The 19,296-nt window shown below is 35.6% G+C and overlaps 1 protein-coding gene across 1 annotated transcript in view; it reads left to right on the forward strand.

Moving 5' to 3' along the window:
* The window catches only part of LOC150079440 (polypeptide N-acetylgalactosaminyltransferase 13-like), a 111,892-nt gene that overhangs the window by 76,576 nt on the left and 16,020 nt on the right, over positions 1-19,296 (forward strand). The window contains exons 8-10 of the mRNA XM_090383718.1: positions 4,561-4,741; positions 13,296-13,435; positions 15,122-15,220. Of these exons, the coding sequence (XP_090239844.1) occupies positions 4,561-4,741; positions 13,296-13,435; positions 15,122-15,220 (420 nt within the window). The remainder of the gene's footprint in view (positions 1-4,560; positions 4,742-13,295; positions 13,436-15,121; positions 15,221-19,296) is intronic.

Here is a 19,296-nt window from a genome sequence, read left to right on the forward strand (position 1 = left end):
TTTCCTTCTAAATAAAATTTTATTTCAGAAAGAAGGAAGGAGCTTACCATGGGCTCTCTTTCCCACTTATTTAACATCCTATGTACTTAGCATTAGCATTAGTAGAGGCATTTGATGCAAGAAAGCAAGCTTATGCAGCATCAGCCAAAAAAAAAAAAAAAAAAAAAAAAGCCCACTTCCACTTCACCCCTCTGTTCGTTCAAAATACCTGTCCAGCTGAGCCTTAAACTTATTTAGGCTATCAACCTCCACCACAAGGGATGGAAGTCTGTTCCACCAACCAACCACCCGCTGGCTAAAGGCAAATTTCCGCACGTCTACTTTTAAATCATCAGCAAACTTTAACAGTTTTCCCTGTATAACCCCTCATAAATTTCATTGAGGAGGATCAGAAACAAAAGGGAACTCCAACAGTGAATCCTGAAGAATCTCACCTTGCTCTTTTTTGCTCCAGCCCCTGATCTACTTAATGAACTCAGTAATCCCAGCATACTCCCATACTCCAGTTTGTGCAGTAGTTTCTCTCTGGAGGCCTTAATCTTTGATTCCCCAGTGAGGGACTGCTAAAATTACTTTACTAAAATCAAGCTGTACAGTGTAAAAATTGTTTCCTGCATTTCAATGCTTTATTACTTCATCATAGTAAATCACTTTGTCAGGCAAGACTTACTCAAATCTGCACCATTGATCCCGTTATGATTTCATTCTTGTCAAGATTGAATTGAAAAGACTGTATTACATCCTTAACACCACCAATTCCCACTATAGAAGTCAAACTCACTGGTCTGTAGTTACCCATTTCCAACTTAGACCCTCCTTTATGAATGTGCAAGACTGCAATTTTCCAGTCCAAAAGAATCATCCCAGAATCAAGTGATCTCAGTAACATTCCTAATGTAATAGTGCCACATTCTTTAATATAATTGGATGCAGCCTATCCACTAATCTATTCCTGGCAGGCTTTCCCTTGTTCAGTATGATTAGTTTTTCTGTTGGACACTTCAATAGATTCCCATTGTTTCAGATTTCATTAGCTTAGCAAATATGGATATTAGAAGCATCATGAGTATTGTCTGTGAACACCTGGAAGTGCTTTCTTGAATCATCTATGAGAAAAAGGTGCCTCCGTAGCCAGGTGGGAAGGAGCAGCAGTGTGTAGCACACGCTTCTTGATTAGACCAGAGTTCGAGCCCATTACCACCAAATACGGAGGATGCGGAAAGGTCAGGAAATGACCACTGCATATCCCGGAGCAATATGGCCTTAGTTGCTAATGCTCCTAAAAACCAAATAAATAACAAATAATAATAATAATAATCTATGAGAAAAGAAGACCCGTAATCAAGGAATTAGTGAATTATCAGTCCATTAGTGGAAAGCCCAAATTTAGACATCGAAAAGGAAAAACTGATTGAACTCTTCCTAGATTTAGAATTAAACTCATTCTTTAATTCAATAAAAACATAACTCAGTTTTGGGTAAAAGTAAAGGTGGGGTAACCAGCGCTCCACAAAAAAGCAATGAAGATTCTCCCCCTCCCCTTTTTTTTCCCAACCATATTCTTATGCAAATCACTTCACAACCATGAAAATAATAAAATCAAAACAAAGGAATCGGCCGGTTACTGTTTTGGCCCCTATGTATTCAAGAACTGAAAAGTTAGTGAGTGAGAAAAAAAATAAACAACCACATTGTGATTATCCTCTGCTTCTTAAATTTTGAACTTGGCTGCTCCCTAAAAGAAGTCAGGTGGCACAAGACCAGATGAAAGTGGAGGCCAGAGCTCTTTCAAAATGATGCAGTATGTGAAAACTTCTTTCAATAATTTCAGCGTGTGCGTGCGCCATGGCACTTTCTTGTTGGAAACATGCATTCTGTATTTGATATTATTTAACTATGTGACAAATAGGTATAAAATTTCTGAAGTTGTTGCCTCAAAAGATGAGATGAATGATATTTTCTTGAAATCACAACCCAAATGATGATTTTGTATGCATAAAGGTATGCCCTGTATTTTATGGAGATTTTCTGAACACCACAGGTACATGTTTTATGAATTTATATATTTGGATAGGTGGAACTAGGCCTCGTATATGTAAAAGTTTGTCAAAAATATCCTCTCTGTATTGTGCAATAAAATTCTTAAACTATCAACAGTAAGTTTCTTTTGGTGTTCCTCCTTTAACAGTTTTTTTAGTTGACCTCTAGCTTAAACTAGTCTGTTGCACTAATTTTCTGTGTGATTTTGATGAGCCTTGCAGTATTTGATCTCTAATGTCATCCAACTTAGCCTGTTTTTCTTGTTTATCTTCTAATTTTCTTGCCTTCGACTTCTGTAAACATCATGTGCAGAACTGGTTTTGTAAAATTTTCCCACTAAATCTTGGAAAGTATTAGTGAGGTGATCTTACACCTGGAAACCATTCCTGGAACTTTTGCTTAATTTCTTCTGTGTATTTATCACTTTTTTTATGATTATATATGTATTTATTATTTTTTTTTATTATTATAGTATAAAATACTATAATCACCATTTTTAAAGAAACTCCACTAAAAAATATCTTTGCACTATTGTCAACATTTTGAAAAACATAACACAACAAATGACATGCAAGAGACATGCTGTTTAGTGGCTGTAGGCTGACTGACATTACAGAAGTATTTTATAACTGCTACTGTACTATTTAAAAATATATTATTTCTGTTGCTTGATTTGATGATAAAAAACATTAATGAATGTGAAAAAATTTCATTATTTTATACGCGGAGATGGGGGAAACCCCTGCTGCCGTTTGACCCGAAAACATTTTACACTTTATTTTATTATATTTTTTGTTGGTTGAAGAATTTAACAAATGCCAAAAAAATTTTTTAAATTATATAATTAATTTGCCTCTCCACATACATTTTTGGGTTGAGAAACAATGATGTAGAAAAGAATAATATACAGGGTGTCTCAAAAATATTAGTGCAAACGTTTAGGGGAGGTAGGTAACATCTAAAGGAATGTGAATCACATAGGAATCCATAATCGGAAATGTCACCTTAAGTCGGTACATGGTGCTGTTCATCAGTTCGCAAGAGGGAAAATTTCTGGTTTACTCATTCAAGCAGTAGTCGCCGCACGAAGAGCATGCATCGATATACAAACTGTGAGCTGGCAGACATGCACCTAGTGTATGGATTAGTAGAGGGCAATGGACGAGCCGCTCAACGAATTTATGGAGAATGCTTCCCAGACAGACATGTACCAGACCACCGTTTGTTTGCATGTGTGCATCAACATTTGTGCGATTATGGGTCATTTAGAGGTAACAGGAGTAGTGCGGGCAGACCACATTCGACGTGAACTCCCGCCATGGAAGAAAGTGTGTTGAATGCTGTCCAGAATAATCCTACTACCAGCACACGTGCCATTGCCTCTGCCTTAGGAGTGTCTCGTTGCAGTGTACAGCATGTCTGGCACCACAATTGCTTACACCCCTTTCATCTCCAAAGGGTTCAGTTACTGCTCCCCCAAAATCATCCTGCAGTAGTTTCTCCAAGCAAGTGTTCAAGACTTCAATTTTCCAGTCTATATTTTGTTCATGGATGAGGCTTATTTCACTTGGGAAGGCTTATTCAATCAGCACAATGCTCATGTGTGGACTCACGACAACCCACACGGTGTGTGCCCCCATGCGGCACATTGCTTCGCAGTAAATGCAGGTATGGTCGGTGACTGCTTAGTCGGCCCATACCTGTTACCATCCCGCATGAACTCTGCTAAATATCGGATCTTTCTTGAGCAAGTTCTACCAGGGTTACTTGACGATGTTCCAGCAAATGTGAGGCGCAACATTTGGTTTCAACATGACGGGATGCCTGCCCATTATGGAAGGTGTGTTCGTGACCATTTGAACAGGCATTTTGGGCATCGATGGATTGGCTGTGGTGGACCCGTTGCCTGGCCCCCCCACGCTCACCTGATTTATCGAGCCTTGATTTCTTTCTGTGGGGGGGCCCTCAAATCTATTGTATATGAATCGCCTGTGGAGACGGAAATGGATCTCGTGGCAAGACTCGTCTGCACTGCTGCTACTGTCAAAGAAACTCCAGGTGTGTTCGACCGTGCCCGCCAATCCATGCTGCGTCGGTGTCATTCATGCATGCATCGCGTCTCATGGTGGAATCTTCAAGATGTTGTAACATCATGAAATGCATCCATCTCGTATTCCATTGTTAATGTTATGTCAAATAAATGTTTGCCACTAATTACTGTCTTGTGTCATTTCTGCTTCTTGTGCCTCTGCTACTACTTTCCCATGACGTTTCTGGTTCCTATGCGATTCACATTCCTTTAGATGTTGTTACCTACCTCCCCTAAATGTTTGTACCAATATTTTTGAGACACCCTGTACAAAGGATGAAAAAAAAAATTATACATAAATGAAAGGGAAATTAAATAATATGAACAAATTTGGGAGGGGGGGGGGTTACATACACACATTTGAAACTTTTTGTTTCAAATACAATTCATTTTAATTATAAATAATATTGTATAAATAACTTTTTTTACAGATATGGATGTGTGGAGGAACACTAGAAATAGTTACGTGCTCTCATGTTGGTCATGTATTTCGTAAATCTACTCCATATACATTTCCTGGAGGCACAAGTAAAATTGTCAATCACAACAATGCTAGATTAGCAGAAGTTTGGTTAGATGAATGGAAGGAATTTTACTATGCTATTAATCCAGGCCAGTGTTTCTTATTTATATAATTCAATATAAAAAGTTTAAAATGTATTGGTAACATATTTAATATGATCCCAATTTAAAGTGATATCTCTTTATTTATTTAATTATGGCTTATTTTAAATTCACCATGAAATGTGGAGGAAGGGGCAAGGAGAGAAAATGTATGAATTAAATACAATAGCACATCTCCAAATGTGGTTTATCTTTTTTCTTTTTTTTTTTTTTTTTGATTATTCATGGAAAATATTTAAAGGTCATGCTTTGTCCATCATAAGTCAGGTGCTCTTCAAAATTTGCTTTCCACCACATTTCTGCACCAATAGGCAGAATCTTATTATAATAAAATATAAATGTACAGACTCTAATTCAGTCATGAGAGTAAAATAAATATGGGCACCATTTATTTTTAAATTATTATTTCTGTGTTTTTTTTTTCTCCATAGTGACTTTAATGCTAAAGGTATTGAAATCTATAGTATCATGAGTACTGTGTGGAGGCTGAAGGTCTAAAAAACAGAAGATACTCGAATTCCCATAACTTGTAATTTTTTAGGAAACACACATAAAGGAAGATTGTTCCAAAGAACAAAAGTAGAAGGGATAAAATACAATAAGGAAAAGTTAATTTGGTCACATTTCCTGGAGGCACAAGTAAAATTGTCAATCACAACAATGCTAGATTAGCAGAAGTAATTCAGACTAATTAAAAAAAAAGTGCAGTTATAAATGCTAATTCAGAAGAACAGTGCCCATACAAATGAAACTGGACATTTTTGTGTTGACAATCAGTGGACTTCATTTGTGAGTGAAGAATAATTAACATGACAGGCCTCTTTTGGATGGTCTTAGATTTTAAGAGATTTTGGAATTGCTACCTCAGATATGTTAGTTAGAAACATTCCATGATAGGGTAGATTTGTGCTGGAGCAACAGTCTCTCTCTCTCTCTCTCTCTCTCTCTCTCTCTCTCTCTCTCTCTCTCTCGAAGTATATATATATATATATATATATATATATAGAGGACTTGGTTTTTAAAAGGATTGAAGTTAACTGAGCTTTTTTTTTTTTCCCATTGGAGAATTATCAAGAGATTAGCATTTAAGGAACTGAAATGGATGTTCAAAAAGTTAACTGTTTGAGCAGAGTTTAAACTGGAATATAGCATACCATTATCAGCAAAACTATGGATTTCATTTCCAGTCAATGAAAGGTCAATACATAGGTGTGGGGGGGGGGATAAGTAGGTGAAAGAAACAGAATCTTGCGGAACTCCGGCATAAGTTGAGAAGTTAAAAAGACAAAGAGCAATCTGTCTATATATAGTGAGCAAGCTGAGAGAAATCTGACTTGCTGGTTGCAAGCCGTTCCATGAGATAATGCTTATTTAGATCTTTATGAAAAATGTCATATCAAGAGCAACTATTTTTAGTTTTTCCAAAGTTCATGGAATTTATCTGAAGATGACTAATATAAGCCCAGGTATCATCAGTGGATCGAAACTGATGGAATTCATATTAATAGTTGTTAAGTTAGTGGTGAGACAATAATTGGAAGAGAGGAATTTGTATATTGTAAATTAGTGTTTTATTTTTAGCACTAACATATGTTTTAATTTATTTTATTATTTACAAATTACACAACCTATAGGAAGGTGCCCTCCTAACGTTTTCATGCACACATTGAGTAATAAGGAAAAATTTAAACTTTTAATTATTGATATTGTATAATCAATAACTAAATGCAAACAATATATGATATGTATCTTATTATATATGAGATGCATACATATATAATTTTTATATATTGATAAAAATATATTTTTAATAATAATATAAGGTAATATTGATTAAAAAAAAAAAGTTTAAAAGTGAGCCCTACATTTATACTCAACATATCTTAAGCCAAATTGGTGGTCAGCGACTACACGTACGTGCGTGTGTGTGTGTGCGTGCGCGCACACACACACACATACACACACACACAAATTGGGGATCACAGAAATGTGCAAACAATGTTTATGTAAATATTTATGTCATACATACTTCATGATGTAAGTTGTGATCAGTGTATGTTGAAAATGTTCCAAGTAACTCCAGAGTGAACAGTAATTGGGGCTTTCTTGGAACATGGCACATCAAAAGTAAGCTACTGTAAGCATATAGGAATGCTTTTGTTACCATTATGGATGGTGTGCACTGGTAGTAACTTTAGTGTGGTATGGTCCCCAGCAACCTAGATTACACATATGCTTTTTGATTTGTAATAGCGCACCAGTATTCATCTCCAGTCACTGCATATTCTAAGAGGGCATCTCCTTCATGCTCATTCTGTCCAAGAAGCATGAAATGCACACTAAATTGTCATTCCATTCATTGAATGAAATTGTATGCTGAAATAAATTAGAACACAATGATATGAAGGTTTGTATGCAGAAACTGGTATAAATATCTCCAATCTCTTTCTGTTAACTGTGTAGCAGACTTTGTCCTAATAGGACAATAGCCAAATATGGCTATGGGGGTATGCATACTAAATAAATTGCAAAATTGTAATATCATTAACAAAAATGCATTGAGCCCTTTGATTAATCATTTTCACAAGTAAATTTCGGGATATGCTGGGCTCATGCAGTATATTCTCTATGCCAAAGGTGCATGGGTCTGCAGTAGTGAATTTTCTGGCTACAGATAGCGAATTTCTGTGGCAGTGTGCTCTGTGTATTGAACATTTACAAAATTTTGAAGTTTTGTGAAAATCAACACTTTTTAAATATTAATTTATCCTTGTTTTGACTTGGTTTTCTAACATTAGCATGTACCCGATGTTAGATGCATTTAAAGGCAATTTCGCAAATATGGCAAAATATGTCCACTGCTTTCTAGTCCATCATCCAAATATGAATGAATTTGATCTGGCATCTTGATCACAGATTGATGAGAGGTGGAGGGGATTAGGCAGAGTCAAATTCATGCACAGAAGATGAATGGCAGGTGTACTCCAGGCATATATATACAGTCAAGGAGGAAGGAATTGACACATTCATAGAAACTTTACAGGTAGTTTATAGGCAGTAGGATGATGATTTTGGCTGCATCCAGAGACTATCCAAACCAGCATGTGGTGCAAAGTTTTTTTTTTTTTTTTTTTTTTTCCAGGCACTTTACCCACCCGGCTAGCCCGGTCGATGAGCAAAGTTGTGTGACCTTTATAGTACTTACTGGTAGAAGAGTTGCAGCCTTCAGATTATCCTAATTGTTTTGATTACTACAGAAAGATGATCTACTGTAGACTATTGGGCCACATTTTTTCATTTTAAAATTATTATTTTGATGGCAGAGAGGATTATTGCTCACATGCATATAATTTATTTGTTTGTAGAAGCACAAGCCAGTTTACATGTTTTGTGAGCAGAAACCCAGAATAATTGGGGTGGGGGGGGGTTATCCTGCATCCTGTCTAAGATCAGTTAACCAAAACCTCAATTGAAGAGTGACATCAGGTAATGTTTGAGCTGGCATTTTAGGAGAATATATCATTTGGCTGTGTTTACTACACTGCCGCTAATAAGCCTAGATATCTTTCTAACAGCGCTTCCGTAGCCAGGTGGGAAGGAGCAGCAGTGCGTAGCACACGCTTCTTGATTAGACCAGGGTTCGAGCCCGTCACCACCAAATACGGAGGATCCAGAAATGTCAGGGAATGACCACCGCATATCCCAGAGCAATATGGCCTTAGTTGCTAATGCTCCTAAAAAAAAAAATCATTCTAACTGAAGTGTTACTAATACTGATGGAAGGTGTTCTGTTGATGGTTCATCAAGACTGCTCTAGTTTCAACATGAGGGTGCACCTGCACATTTTGGTTCAAAGGTGTATGGGTGCACTGTTATGAAACCAGCACAGTTTTTTTGAATAAGATTCTCAGGAAAATGGTTAGGATGTGTTGGTGATTGCAATGCTCTACCATGGCCACTTATGTCTCCTGGTCTTAATTCTCTGGGTTTTTTCCTTTTGGCGATATTTAAAGTTAATATTCGTTTCAGCACCCCATAATTTGGTGGAACTTGTGAAATACGTGTAGCAATTTTAATCCTTGACAAAAATACATTGCCATGCAACCAAGTCAGTATTCTTAGACACCTCTGCCTGCTGTGGTGTTGTGTTATTCAAGGTTCTAACATTGAGAACACTTGTAGGAATGTAGTAGATTTTCCCAGCCTTCATCAGGTGTTTCATTCTTGCAGTCCTTTTTGTTTTTAATAAAAGGCATGGTTTGAAGATGGTATCCAGTTCCTTTGTTACTCCTACACCTTAATTCTGTTGTAAAACATAATGTCTAGTCTTTTGTATGTCCAACCATCTTCAAAATGAAAATGGTTGGACACGTTGCAGAGTTTGAAAGGATACACATTGTATAGTAGGTATTGGTGTCCTAATCCCGATTAAACATTGTGCTGGCCTACAGCTTTGCCCAAGTAATGTCATAAAAGTTTTGCATTATATCTTGGAAATGAAGCCCTTAATCCAAATGTTCCCCCAGAGTGTTTTCACCTTATTTTGATTCAAGCATTCAGCCTGTTAGGTTGTGTGTGTGTGTGTGTACGCGCGCGCACACACACACACACACACACACACACACTCTGTATACAAACTGTGGAGTCAGGAACTGAAGCCTGCTTTTCCCATAACTCTTAAGTTTTCCAGTTGTGGATAGCTTTTAATCTCCATAATTGACAATATCTTGCTGTAACAGTACAATGTATGAGGTCTTGAAGCTCTTTGCAATTCTGTTTGCTTATCTGTGCTAATTCCATAAGAATAGAATATACGCAGACCTTAGTCTGCAAATGTTCTGTTTTCAGCTTATCTGATGTATCAATTCTGCCTACAGTGCATGTGTTATAAATGTTAGTTTCAATCAGGGGCTGTAATTATCAAATCTCAGGCTGAGGGAATATAACTTTCCCATGCGAGCTTTTCAGTATTTTTCAGCCTGCACAACATGCTGACCTATTAATGTGTGTGCGCGCGCGCGCACACACACACACACACACACACACACACGCGCGCACACACACTGCTCAATATGGCTTTAGATTCTGATGCACTAGATAAATAACTCAGCAACTCTGCTTTGCAGAATAAAAAGTTTAATTGCATGGTGTCTGAGATTAGCTCAATCAACATTACACTGTTTCATTATACAAATACAGTCAAACTTCCCTATAATGAATTCAATAAATCCAGCGAAAAAATTTGTTATAGAGAAATTTCGTTATACAGAGTATCTTTTTTATTAGAAATTTTTATCTAATTAGAAAATGAAAACGAATCTACATTTATTTTTAATATATTTTATTAAATATATTTTAATAAAATATTTAATATATTTTATTAAAATATATTCAAAAACATACTTATTTAAATTACGTTTACACAATTTTCGCTGGTAAGTATCACAAATTAAAAAATTGGTAATTTTCATTTGCACAGTACAATTAAAAAATGTCTGATTCTCAAAGAAAACCTCAAATTTATTCAGAGCATTAAAAACAGTATCAGGAACATTTTCACAAAACTGTAGACCCAGACAAACTGTTTTAAAAGCGTAAATCATTTCTTTGCGAGTTGACTTTTCTACGGGTTGTTCTGATGCATCTTCAGAGTCATCATTAATTTCTTTGTGATCATGGTCACATCTGACACTGTTCAGCAGTATTTCATCTTGATTTGAATGTTCTGTTGTAGTCAAATCTTGATCTATGTAAAATAACTATCCAGTGTTATTTCATTTTCGATGTTTCCGGACGATTCTAATAATATCCAAGTTTTTCAGTTGTGAAAGGGGCAGTTCATCTTGTTTGTCCAGTTGTTTGACTTCTGTATTCAATGCAAATCCCGCTTTTGAAAAACAATTTTGAATAGTGTATTCAGTGACATCATTTGTCCAAACTTTTGCCAGTTTAGAGATGCAATCTGTAAGGTTAATTGTAACCTCCAAGTTTCTATTTTCTGATAACGCATTGACAATCTTCATTATTATTCTCTTTCGATAATGAAATTTAAAATTTTTAATAATGCCTTGGTCCATTGGCTGGAGTTTTGGTGTTACATTCGTGGTAAAAACAACAACTTCACACTTAAGTTTGGCAGAAATACTGGCAGGATGTGCCGGACAGTTGTCAGTCCGGCACATCCTGCACCAACACGATTTTTTTTTTCTTTTGTTATACGCTTGTCTAGTTTTAATATCCATTCTTCAAAAATATCACTTGTCATCCATGCTTTTTTATTAAAGACGTAGTCAACTTCCAAAGATTTTGTGCCTCTAAAAAACATCTTGTGTTTTTTGATTTTCCGATGACTAAAAGTCTTAATTTTTCACTTCCTGTCATATTTACAACAACTAGCACAGTGATTCTTTCTTTGCTTTGTTTTCTGCCAAAACATTTATCATCCTTAAAAACAAGTGTTCTATTCGGTAAACATTTAAAGAATAAACCCATTTTGTCAGCATTAAAAACATCCTTAGGTCCATATTCTTCCAAAATCTTCTTTAAGGTGTTGTTCCTCCAACTGTTGTAATCTTCTTTGCTTACATTAACACTTTCTCCACAAATAACCTTTTCCACAATTCTGTGGCACTTCTTAAATTTATCTAACCATCCAGTGCTCGCATTAAATTCTGTATGTCCAAGGGACTGTGCAACTTTCAGAGCTTGTTGCTTAATTATTGGACCAAATATTGGTATATTCTTTTCAGGTATCATTTGCACTCATTTTAGAACAGCTTTATCAACATCTTTGTATATACACAACTTAATTCGCTTCTTGTCTGCTCTTCCTTCAATTGCATTTAAAATTGATTCTCAATTTTTTTGAAATCATAGATAAACTGCTTGCAGGTATGCCATATTTCTCTGCAATATCTTTTTTTTTAAAACCCTGGTCAGTATCATGAAGAATCTTTACTTTATCATTAATACTTAAACACTTTCTCTTCGACATTGTTTCCACAACTGTAAAAATTACTCGACTGCAGCTCTTGCTGATACATACACTGCAAACATCACTGCGCTGGCCATATAGTGAATTGTTAGTACCGCCTACTCAATGATGTTCGCTTGCCAATTCAATAGTATCATGTGACCTTTCCTATCAATCACTTTGAAGAAATATGACTTTGTGAATTTCTTTTATTCTGCTTTCATTCATATATACACGAAAGAAAATTTATGGTTAATGTATGTTACTTTTCAGACAAAAAAAAAAAAAATACAAGAGCATATAGCCTGTGATTGATGACAAATTGTTCTAAAAGAATGAAATTTAAAAAAAAAAAAAAAAAAAAATTCATGAAACCATCTACTGGAAGTCCAGTTAGATGAGAACGGACATATCATATAATTATTGACAGGAAGGTAACATGGTACGGTTGAGGTGAGAAGCGAATGTCACTCAGTAGGCGTTACTAAAAACTGACTATGGAAGCATTCTATGTATTTTCCGCTGCAGCATGCTAAAGATTTACTGCAGCGAATTTTGTTTTCCCTTTAGCCAACATCAATTTACAAAACTACCTTACTTATTGTAGTTTATGACCACTTTTAAGAAAACCCATTTGGTTTTATAACTGTAAAAAAAATGAAACAAAGACTCTCCTATGGACGTCAATGTCCACAAGTGTTCACTAAAAGGATGATTAATTCCAGATGCTAATGAGCAATTTCGGAGGGAAGGAGGCCGTATATTTGAGCAGCTGTTTAGCAGTAAATGCTTGAAAATCTTCAAAAATGCTTTTACTAATTTTTTTTAAAAATTCATTATAGAGAGACTAACACTTCACTATATGGGGTTTCAAGGTGCAATGTTTTGCGAATTCGTATATAGAGAAATTCGTTTAATAGAAGTTCGCAATAGAGAAGTTCCACTGTATATGGCACTGGGTTTTTAATCCACTTGGAGGGATAAACCATTGAACTTTTGAAACTTTTTTTCTTCCAATTTGACAGAAGAAAAACTAGATATTTTTGTCAAGCAACCTTTGCTGGAGGCTAACTAATTCAGTCATAGTAAAAAGAAAGCCCAAAAATGTCACTGCTTTCTCCAATCCAGATTGACTCAATCCCACGGTTTTCAATCCTGGGTCAAAAATGGTCATTGAAAAAGTCAGCAGTAAAAGTGTTAAGTAAAAATTATTGGAAAAAGCTCATCCATGCATAGGCAGAATTCAAACCTCTAAGCATTTGATTTAGTATACACACATTATTGATTAAAAATGTATTCTTACCACTAAGTTAATTTTATCTGTTAGTGGTGACAACATTTTTGAAGGTTTGTCATCAGTAACAGATAAAAGTAATGACACAAGCCAAAATGAAGTTAAATTTAGTATTTCTCTTTATTTTAGCTTGTGGCATATTAGATATTTATCTGGATTTGAACTCCCAGTAATATCTTAGGTTATTACCAAATTTTTAGGTTTACTTTTGGCAGGTGTGGTAGACCTTTTGTAACTATATTGTAATCTGACATTATTGCTTTTTATAATAACAGGGGCCAAACAAGCAGATGTTGGTGATGTTACACCACGTAAGAACCTTAGAAACAATTTGAAGTGTAAATCGTTTAGATGGTACCTTGAAAATATATATCCAGAATCACAGATGCCACTTGATTATTATTATTTAGGAGAGGTTGGTATTTCATATAGTTTAATTGCAATATTTAACTGTTGTATTTGTAGATAATGCTTCAAATCATGTTGAATAATTAACTTAGTAGAAGAGGTAAGTCTCAGATACTTGTGTTTTGAGCCTTACCTCTTGATCTGCATGGTTTGACAAACTTGAAGAAAATGAAATAAATTAAAAAAAATTAATTTGTGATTTGCTTTGGGATCAGTGTGTAGTTTACTCATTGGGCTCATAAATATTAGTGAAATTAAAATAATATTTAATGAAAATTACTCTATATATTTGATGAAAAAACATTGCTTGGAAGTATAGAATAATTAAAAGAACACTATTCTACATTTAGAAAAATATCTAACATTGATAACATTGAAAAATATCTAACACTCAAGTATACTCTAGGTAACTATGCTACTGAGCATTACCATGCCCATTTTGACATTAGCATGCTTTTGGCCAAGGAATGGCAGTATATGTTCAAACTCCTAAGAAAAACTGATTATACTTTTTTGAAGAAGAGGAATTTTACTCTCAAAAATAGGCCTCTGAAATGATGATGCATTCCCTTAAGATCTGTAAACAAGGTGGACACATACTGCATTTCAAAATATCAAGTAAACTATTGAAGAGACATTAGAATTATATTTTGCTTTATGGTTCTGTTGATAGAGGAGCAAAACAGGTATCTAATGAAGAAGCAGAAAACTTTGATAAGACATATGATGGTTCAGGGAATTTTTACTGAGAATGCTCTTTGAGGTTGCAGGAAGGAGTTGTGGAGGTATATAAGAAATATGAGGTATATTTACAGTTCCTAATTCACTTATAATAATTATGCAGAACTCAGATATTTTGATAATTATTCTCTCTTCTTCTTCGTCAGTATGTCAGTCTGCAAGATGCTAGCTTTCTCAGCTTGCTGAACTTGGAATCTTCTGGATTTTGCTTAGGAGAGAGCTGCAGAAAAGCAGTAGTTATATTGCAATGTCAGATTTGCTAATTGTCTGTTTGGCAGCTTTTAATATGTCACCTTGGCAACACTATATCGAATACAATATTATATAGTCAGCAAAATTAACTACTTCTTTTAGAACTTGGTGAATTCTGCTTTCAGTAATCCTACCATATATGCTGCATATAGAGGGTAGGCTTTTGAGGCCAGATGAGTTCCCAGACTTAATTCCTTCAAGGGAAATGACCCTTTTTTCAAGAACTCAAATTGATCCATGTTCTCCGTCTTCAAACTTTCCCAGTATATTTGGCGTGTCTAGAAGGTGCTCCAAATTCAGAATTGGAATGTATTTGTTATTTATGATCTAAACCAATTTCTAGGTCAGTAATTTTTGCCTGAATGCTTTCTGGAAAAAAAAAATTTTGCTTTGTAGCACAAGCTGATCTAACTTTTTCAACATGGAAAAAGATGAATATGACAGCCTTTGACGAAAATAAGGATTGTATACAATGCTCTTAGAATTCAACCAACAAAGAAATTAAGGTACATACCCTCAAATATGGATAATTATGTAAGTACAGAAGTGTGTATAATTGGGATAATAATTTTAGTAATATCTAAATATCACTAAAACTGTACTTTTTTTTAATAAAGGGGGATCCATCATTCCCTTTCAAATTGTGATTTATAGATGCTTGCATTGATAACTACTGAAATAGCCTTTCTTTGTATTTCAGATAAAAAATGTACAGACAGGAAACTGTTTGGATACATTTGGCCGGAAGAGTGGAGAAAATGTAGCCATGGGTTCTTGTCATGGATTGGGAGGCAATCAGGTAACCATATTTTATACTCCTTGGTAAAAAAAAAAAAAAAAAAAAAAAAATCTGAATGTAAATACAAGTAGTCCTCACATGACAATGATACATTCCTAGAAATAATGACTTTATATGAAACAGTTTTATGTGGAAGATAACCCACACAGCGATATTGTGCTAACAACTCATAATGTTAATTACAATACAGTATATATAGTAATATTATAAAATTATAGAAATAATAAATTTGTGAATAAAAAATTTTAAAAATAAGAAAGTATTTGAAGATATAAAAATCAGGAAACATTGTAGACAAGACCACAGTATTTGGTGATCACCAAACTCAGTCTTCTTTTTACTATAGAAAGTTACATTGACCTTGTGGTCTGCTGCAGACTAGGCTATTAGAAGGGATATTTTTCCAACAGCATGTGAAGTGTGATCTAAAAGTTTGAGGACTGATTTCTTATTTTGAAATTGCATCATTGTAGAGTTACGAATTCTTGCGACGCATTCAATGACTCTTCTAGACACAGTAATATGTGATTTGCCCATTTATCTGCAGTCAATCTGAATTAGCTCACAGTGAATAGGTATTTTATGTGTTTCATTGCATTTTAAAATGTGATTTTACTGAGTAGTAATTTTGTTTCAAATCAGTGAAAGGTACAAAAGAAATTCCCGAAAATGTTAAAAAACCTCTTTTGGAAAATGTACTATGTGATGTTCAAAGACTTTTCAGTGGTTCTCAGAGTTTAAAAAGTACCATTTGTCCATTGAATATGATCCTCACTCTGGCTGCCCTTCACCATCAAAAACCTGTAATTTAATTATTTGTAGTCTGATCAGGAGTACTATGAATGTCAATTGTGAACACCAACTATGAACATCAAAGACGACATAAAAAGATTTAACACAAGAAAAGTAGAACAAGCATTAACTAAGTTCACCTCATAATGGTGACATTGTACCAAGATGGTGATGAATTGTTTCCAAATGACAGTACTGCAGCCCACAGGACATGCAAATTGTGCAGAATGGTATGCAGAGCATTTTTTCAGCAATAAGCAGTTGGATTTTGCTTAGGCACATCAAGAATCTGTGGGATCTGAGATAGGGTTCAAAAACAAAAGAATATGCTCTCAAACTGAAATGGAATAACCTCTTGTGAGAACCTCTTGTTACCCATATATAGAGGTTTGAGTGTTTGTTTCCCATTGGAGATCACAGGAATTCTTAAAAGTCTCCTCAGTTATAGCTATAGTTAGCCATACTCTGGCAGAGGAAGTATAGAAATTTTACCCCATGAGTTATTCTAGATTTTTCTGCCTACAAAACATGCAACAAAAGACTATGGACTGAACTAGTGCAGTATAGTTAGCAGCCAGTGAAGTACAAGAATTATACATTACTGAGAATAAAAAAATAAGTGCAGCTAACTGAATCCATGCCATGCAGGATTGCCACTGTTACTCTTATTAAAAAGTGAATGTATATGCTATTAGATACATTCTGTAATATTTTGGTAGTGCAGTGTATATTGTTGTTAGCTTAAGAAAAATGCTTTTTACTTAGCCAGTTAACTAGCTTGTTCTAGAAAAAAGAAAGTAAAGCATGATGGTACTGGATAAGTTGTACAGTAATAAATTTACATTAATTATATTAACTGTATAACAACAAGCAAATACTAAATTTTATAAAACTGTTCCCTTCCCGTTTCTTTGAGTCTTAACACCATTTGAAGCTGTGAAAATCTTCATTCTTTGTTGTGTTAAATATTGTATGTTATTCTCATTTTCTACATAATTGTGAAATACAGACAATATTAAAAATGACACATATGAAAGCAGCACTAATTTGACAAATCCTTAAAATAAAAAAAACATTAATTTACCTAGATTAACAATGTTTTATCTTTAACATAATATGCTCTTTGGATCACATATCCATTATAACAGCAATTGTGTGCACTTTTTTTTATATAGAGGAACCGGACAAGGAAAATATTGTCTGAATGAGAAGTCTTTGTATATACAGTGGATTCCGATTATTTGGGCCACCGGTTAATCGGGGCAGCTGTTTATTTGGGGTGAATCTTAAAAAACAGAAACCAATTGAGAAAATAGCCAAGGTTTACTTCGCTTAATTGGGACAGCATGCCGCTGTTTAATCGGGGCAGGAGACCGCATCACTGGAGATTACCTTATGATTGTCTCCGACAGTACTACGTGGTTTGGTTGAAATTCTTGGAGGTCACAACCATAAAACAATTAGCAGTCACCTGTTAGCATTAGTAGAGGCATTTGATGCAAGAATGCAAGCTTATGCAGCATCAGCCAAAAAAAAAAAATAAAATAAATAAATAAATAAAAAATAACCACTTCCACTTCACCCCTCTGTTCGTTCAAAATACCTGTCCAGCTGAGCCTTAAACTTATTTAGGCTATCAACTTCCACGACAAGGGATGGAAGTCTGTTCCACCCACTGGCTAAAGGCAAATTTCCGCACGTCTATCCTACATCTGTCTTTCCTCAATTTGAATTTATGCCCTCTCAGGTGATTATTCTGAGCAAGAGGAAGAATCCCATCAGCATTGAGCATGCTCAAACCATTCAAGGCTTTATACACCTCTATCAGATCACCTCGCTGGTGCCTAGTCTCCAGACACTAATTTTCAAAACTTAAGCCTTTCTTCGTAAGAGCACCCCTTTGTTCCATTCACTAATCTTGTTGTCCTTCTCTGTACTCGTTCCAGCAGCTCTACATCCTTCTTGAAATGAGGCCTCCAGACCTGTATACAGTACTCTAGGTGTGGCCTGACCATTGCCTTATACAAGGGAATAATCACCTCCTTATCCCTGCTATAAAAATTCCTATATATCATTCACAATATGCCATGAGCTACCCTTGCAGCCTTCTGCACTGCTCAGAGAACTTCATATCTGCCTGCACAACCACCCCCAGGTCCCTTTCATTCTCTACCACTGTCAGTGTAGTACCACCGAGTTGATACGTTGCTCTGGGGTTGCTGTTTCCCATATATAGTACTTTACATTTGTCAATGTTAAACTTCATTTGCCACCTCTCAGCCCATCTGCTCAACCTTTCCAGATCCTGTTGCAGCAGCGTAGTGTCAGTAGTGTCCTTGACAACCCTGCCAACCTTCGTATCGTCTGCAAACTTGGACATTAAGCTTGACATACCATCATCAATATCATTTATAAATAGAGAAAACAATAATGGACCCAATACTGAACCCTGAGGGACTCCACTAATAACATTAGTCCACGATGAGCAGTGTCCATTGATTACCACTCGTGTCTTCTGCCCCTCAACCACCCCTTTATCCATAGCAGCAATTTGCCTCCAATGCCACACTGCTCCAATTTGTGCAGCAGTCTTCCATGTGCAACAGTATCAAAAGCCTTTCTAAGATACAAGTATATAATATCAAAGTTATTCCCTGCATCCAGTTCCTTTGTGACTGCATCATAGTATCCATTCAAATTGGTCAGGCATGACTTCCCCTTAACAAAACCATGCTGTGTCCCAACTATAGCTGAAGTCTTGTCTAAATGATCCTGCAGTGCTTCTTTAACTAGTGCCTCCATTAATTTTCCTGGAACAGAAGTTAAACTCACAGGTCTATAATTACTTGTGTCAGCCTTTGATCCTTCTTTGTGAATTGGTGTGACATTTGCACATCTCCAGTCTGTGGGTACCTCCCCTGAGTCCAAGGAAGCTCTCATAATTATAGCTAAGGGTTTGCTTACTTCCTTTGCTGCCTCCTCTAATATACCTGGATAGATCCCATCCACCCCGGATGCCTTTCTTGTGTTTATCTTTAACAATTTCTCCTCCACTTTATTCTCAGTTATTACAAGGTTCTCTAGCTTACTGCTAGAGTTGAATACACCTCGGGCATTCCCCTCGCTGAATAACTCCTCATGTGTGAATGTCGATGCAAATATTCATTTAGTTTGTTAGCTACCTGAGCAGGATCATCAACAGTTGACCCATCAATATCAAGTGGACCAATCTGATTCATCAGATTGGTCCACTTGATATCGATGGGTCAACTGTTATAGAGTTT

The sequence above is a fragment of the Mastigoproctus giganteus genome, chromosome 10 (assembly GCF_048544385.1).
Source record: "Mastigoproctus giganteus isolate SK-2022 chromosome 10, ASM4854438v1, whole genome shotgun sequence".
Taxonomy (NCBI): Eukaryota; Metazoa; Arthropoda; class Arachnida; order Uropygi; family Thelyphonidae; genus Mastigoproctus; species Mastigoproctus giganteus.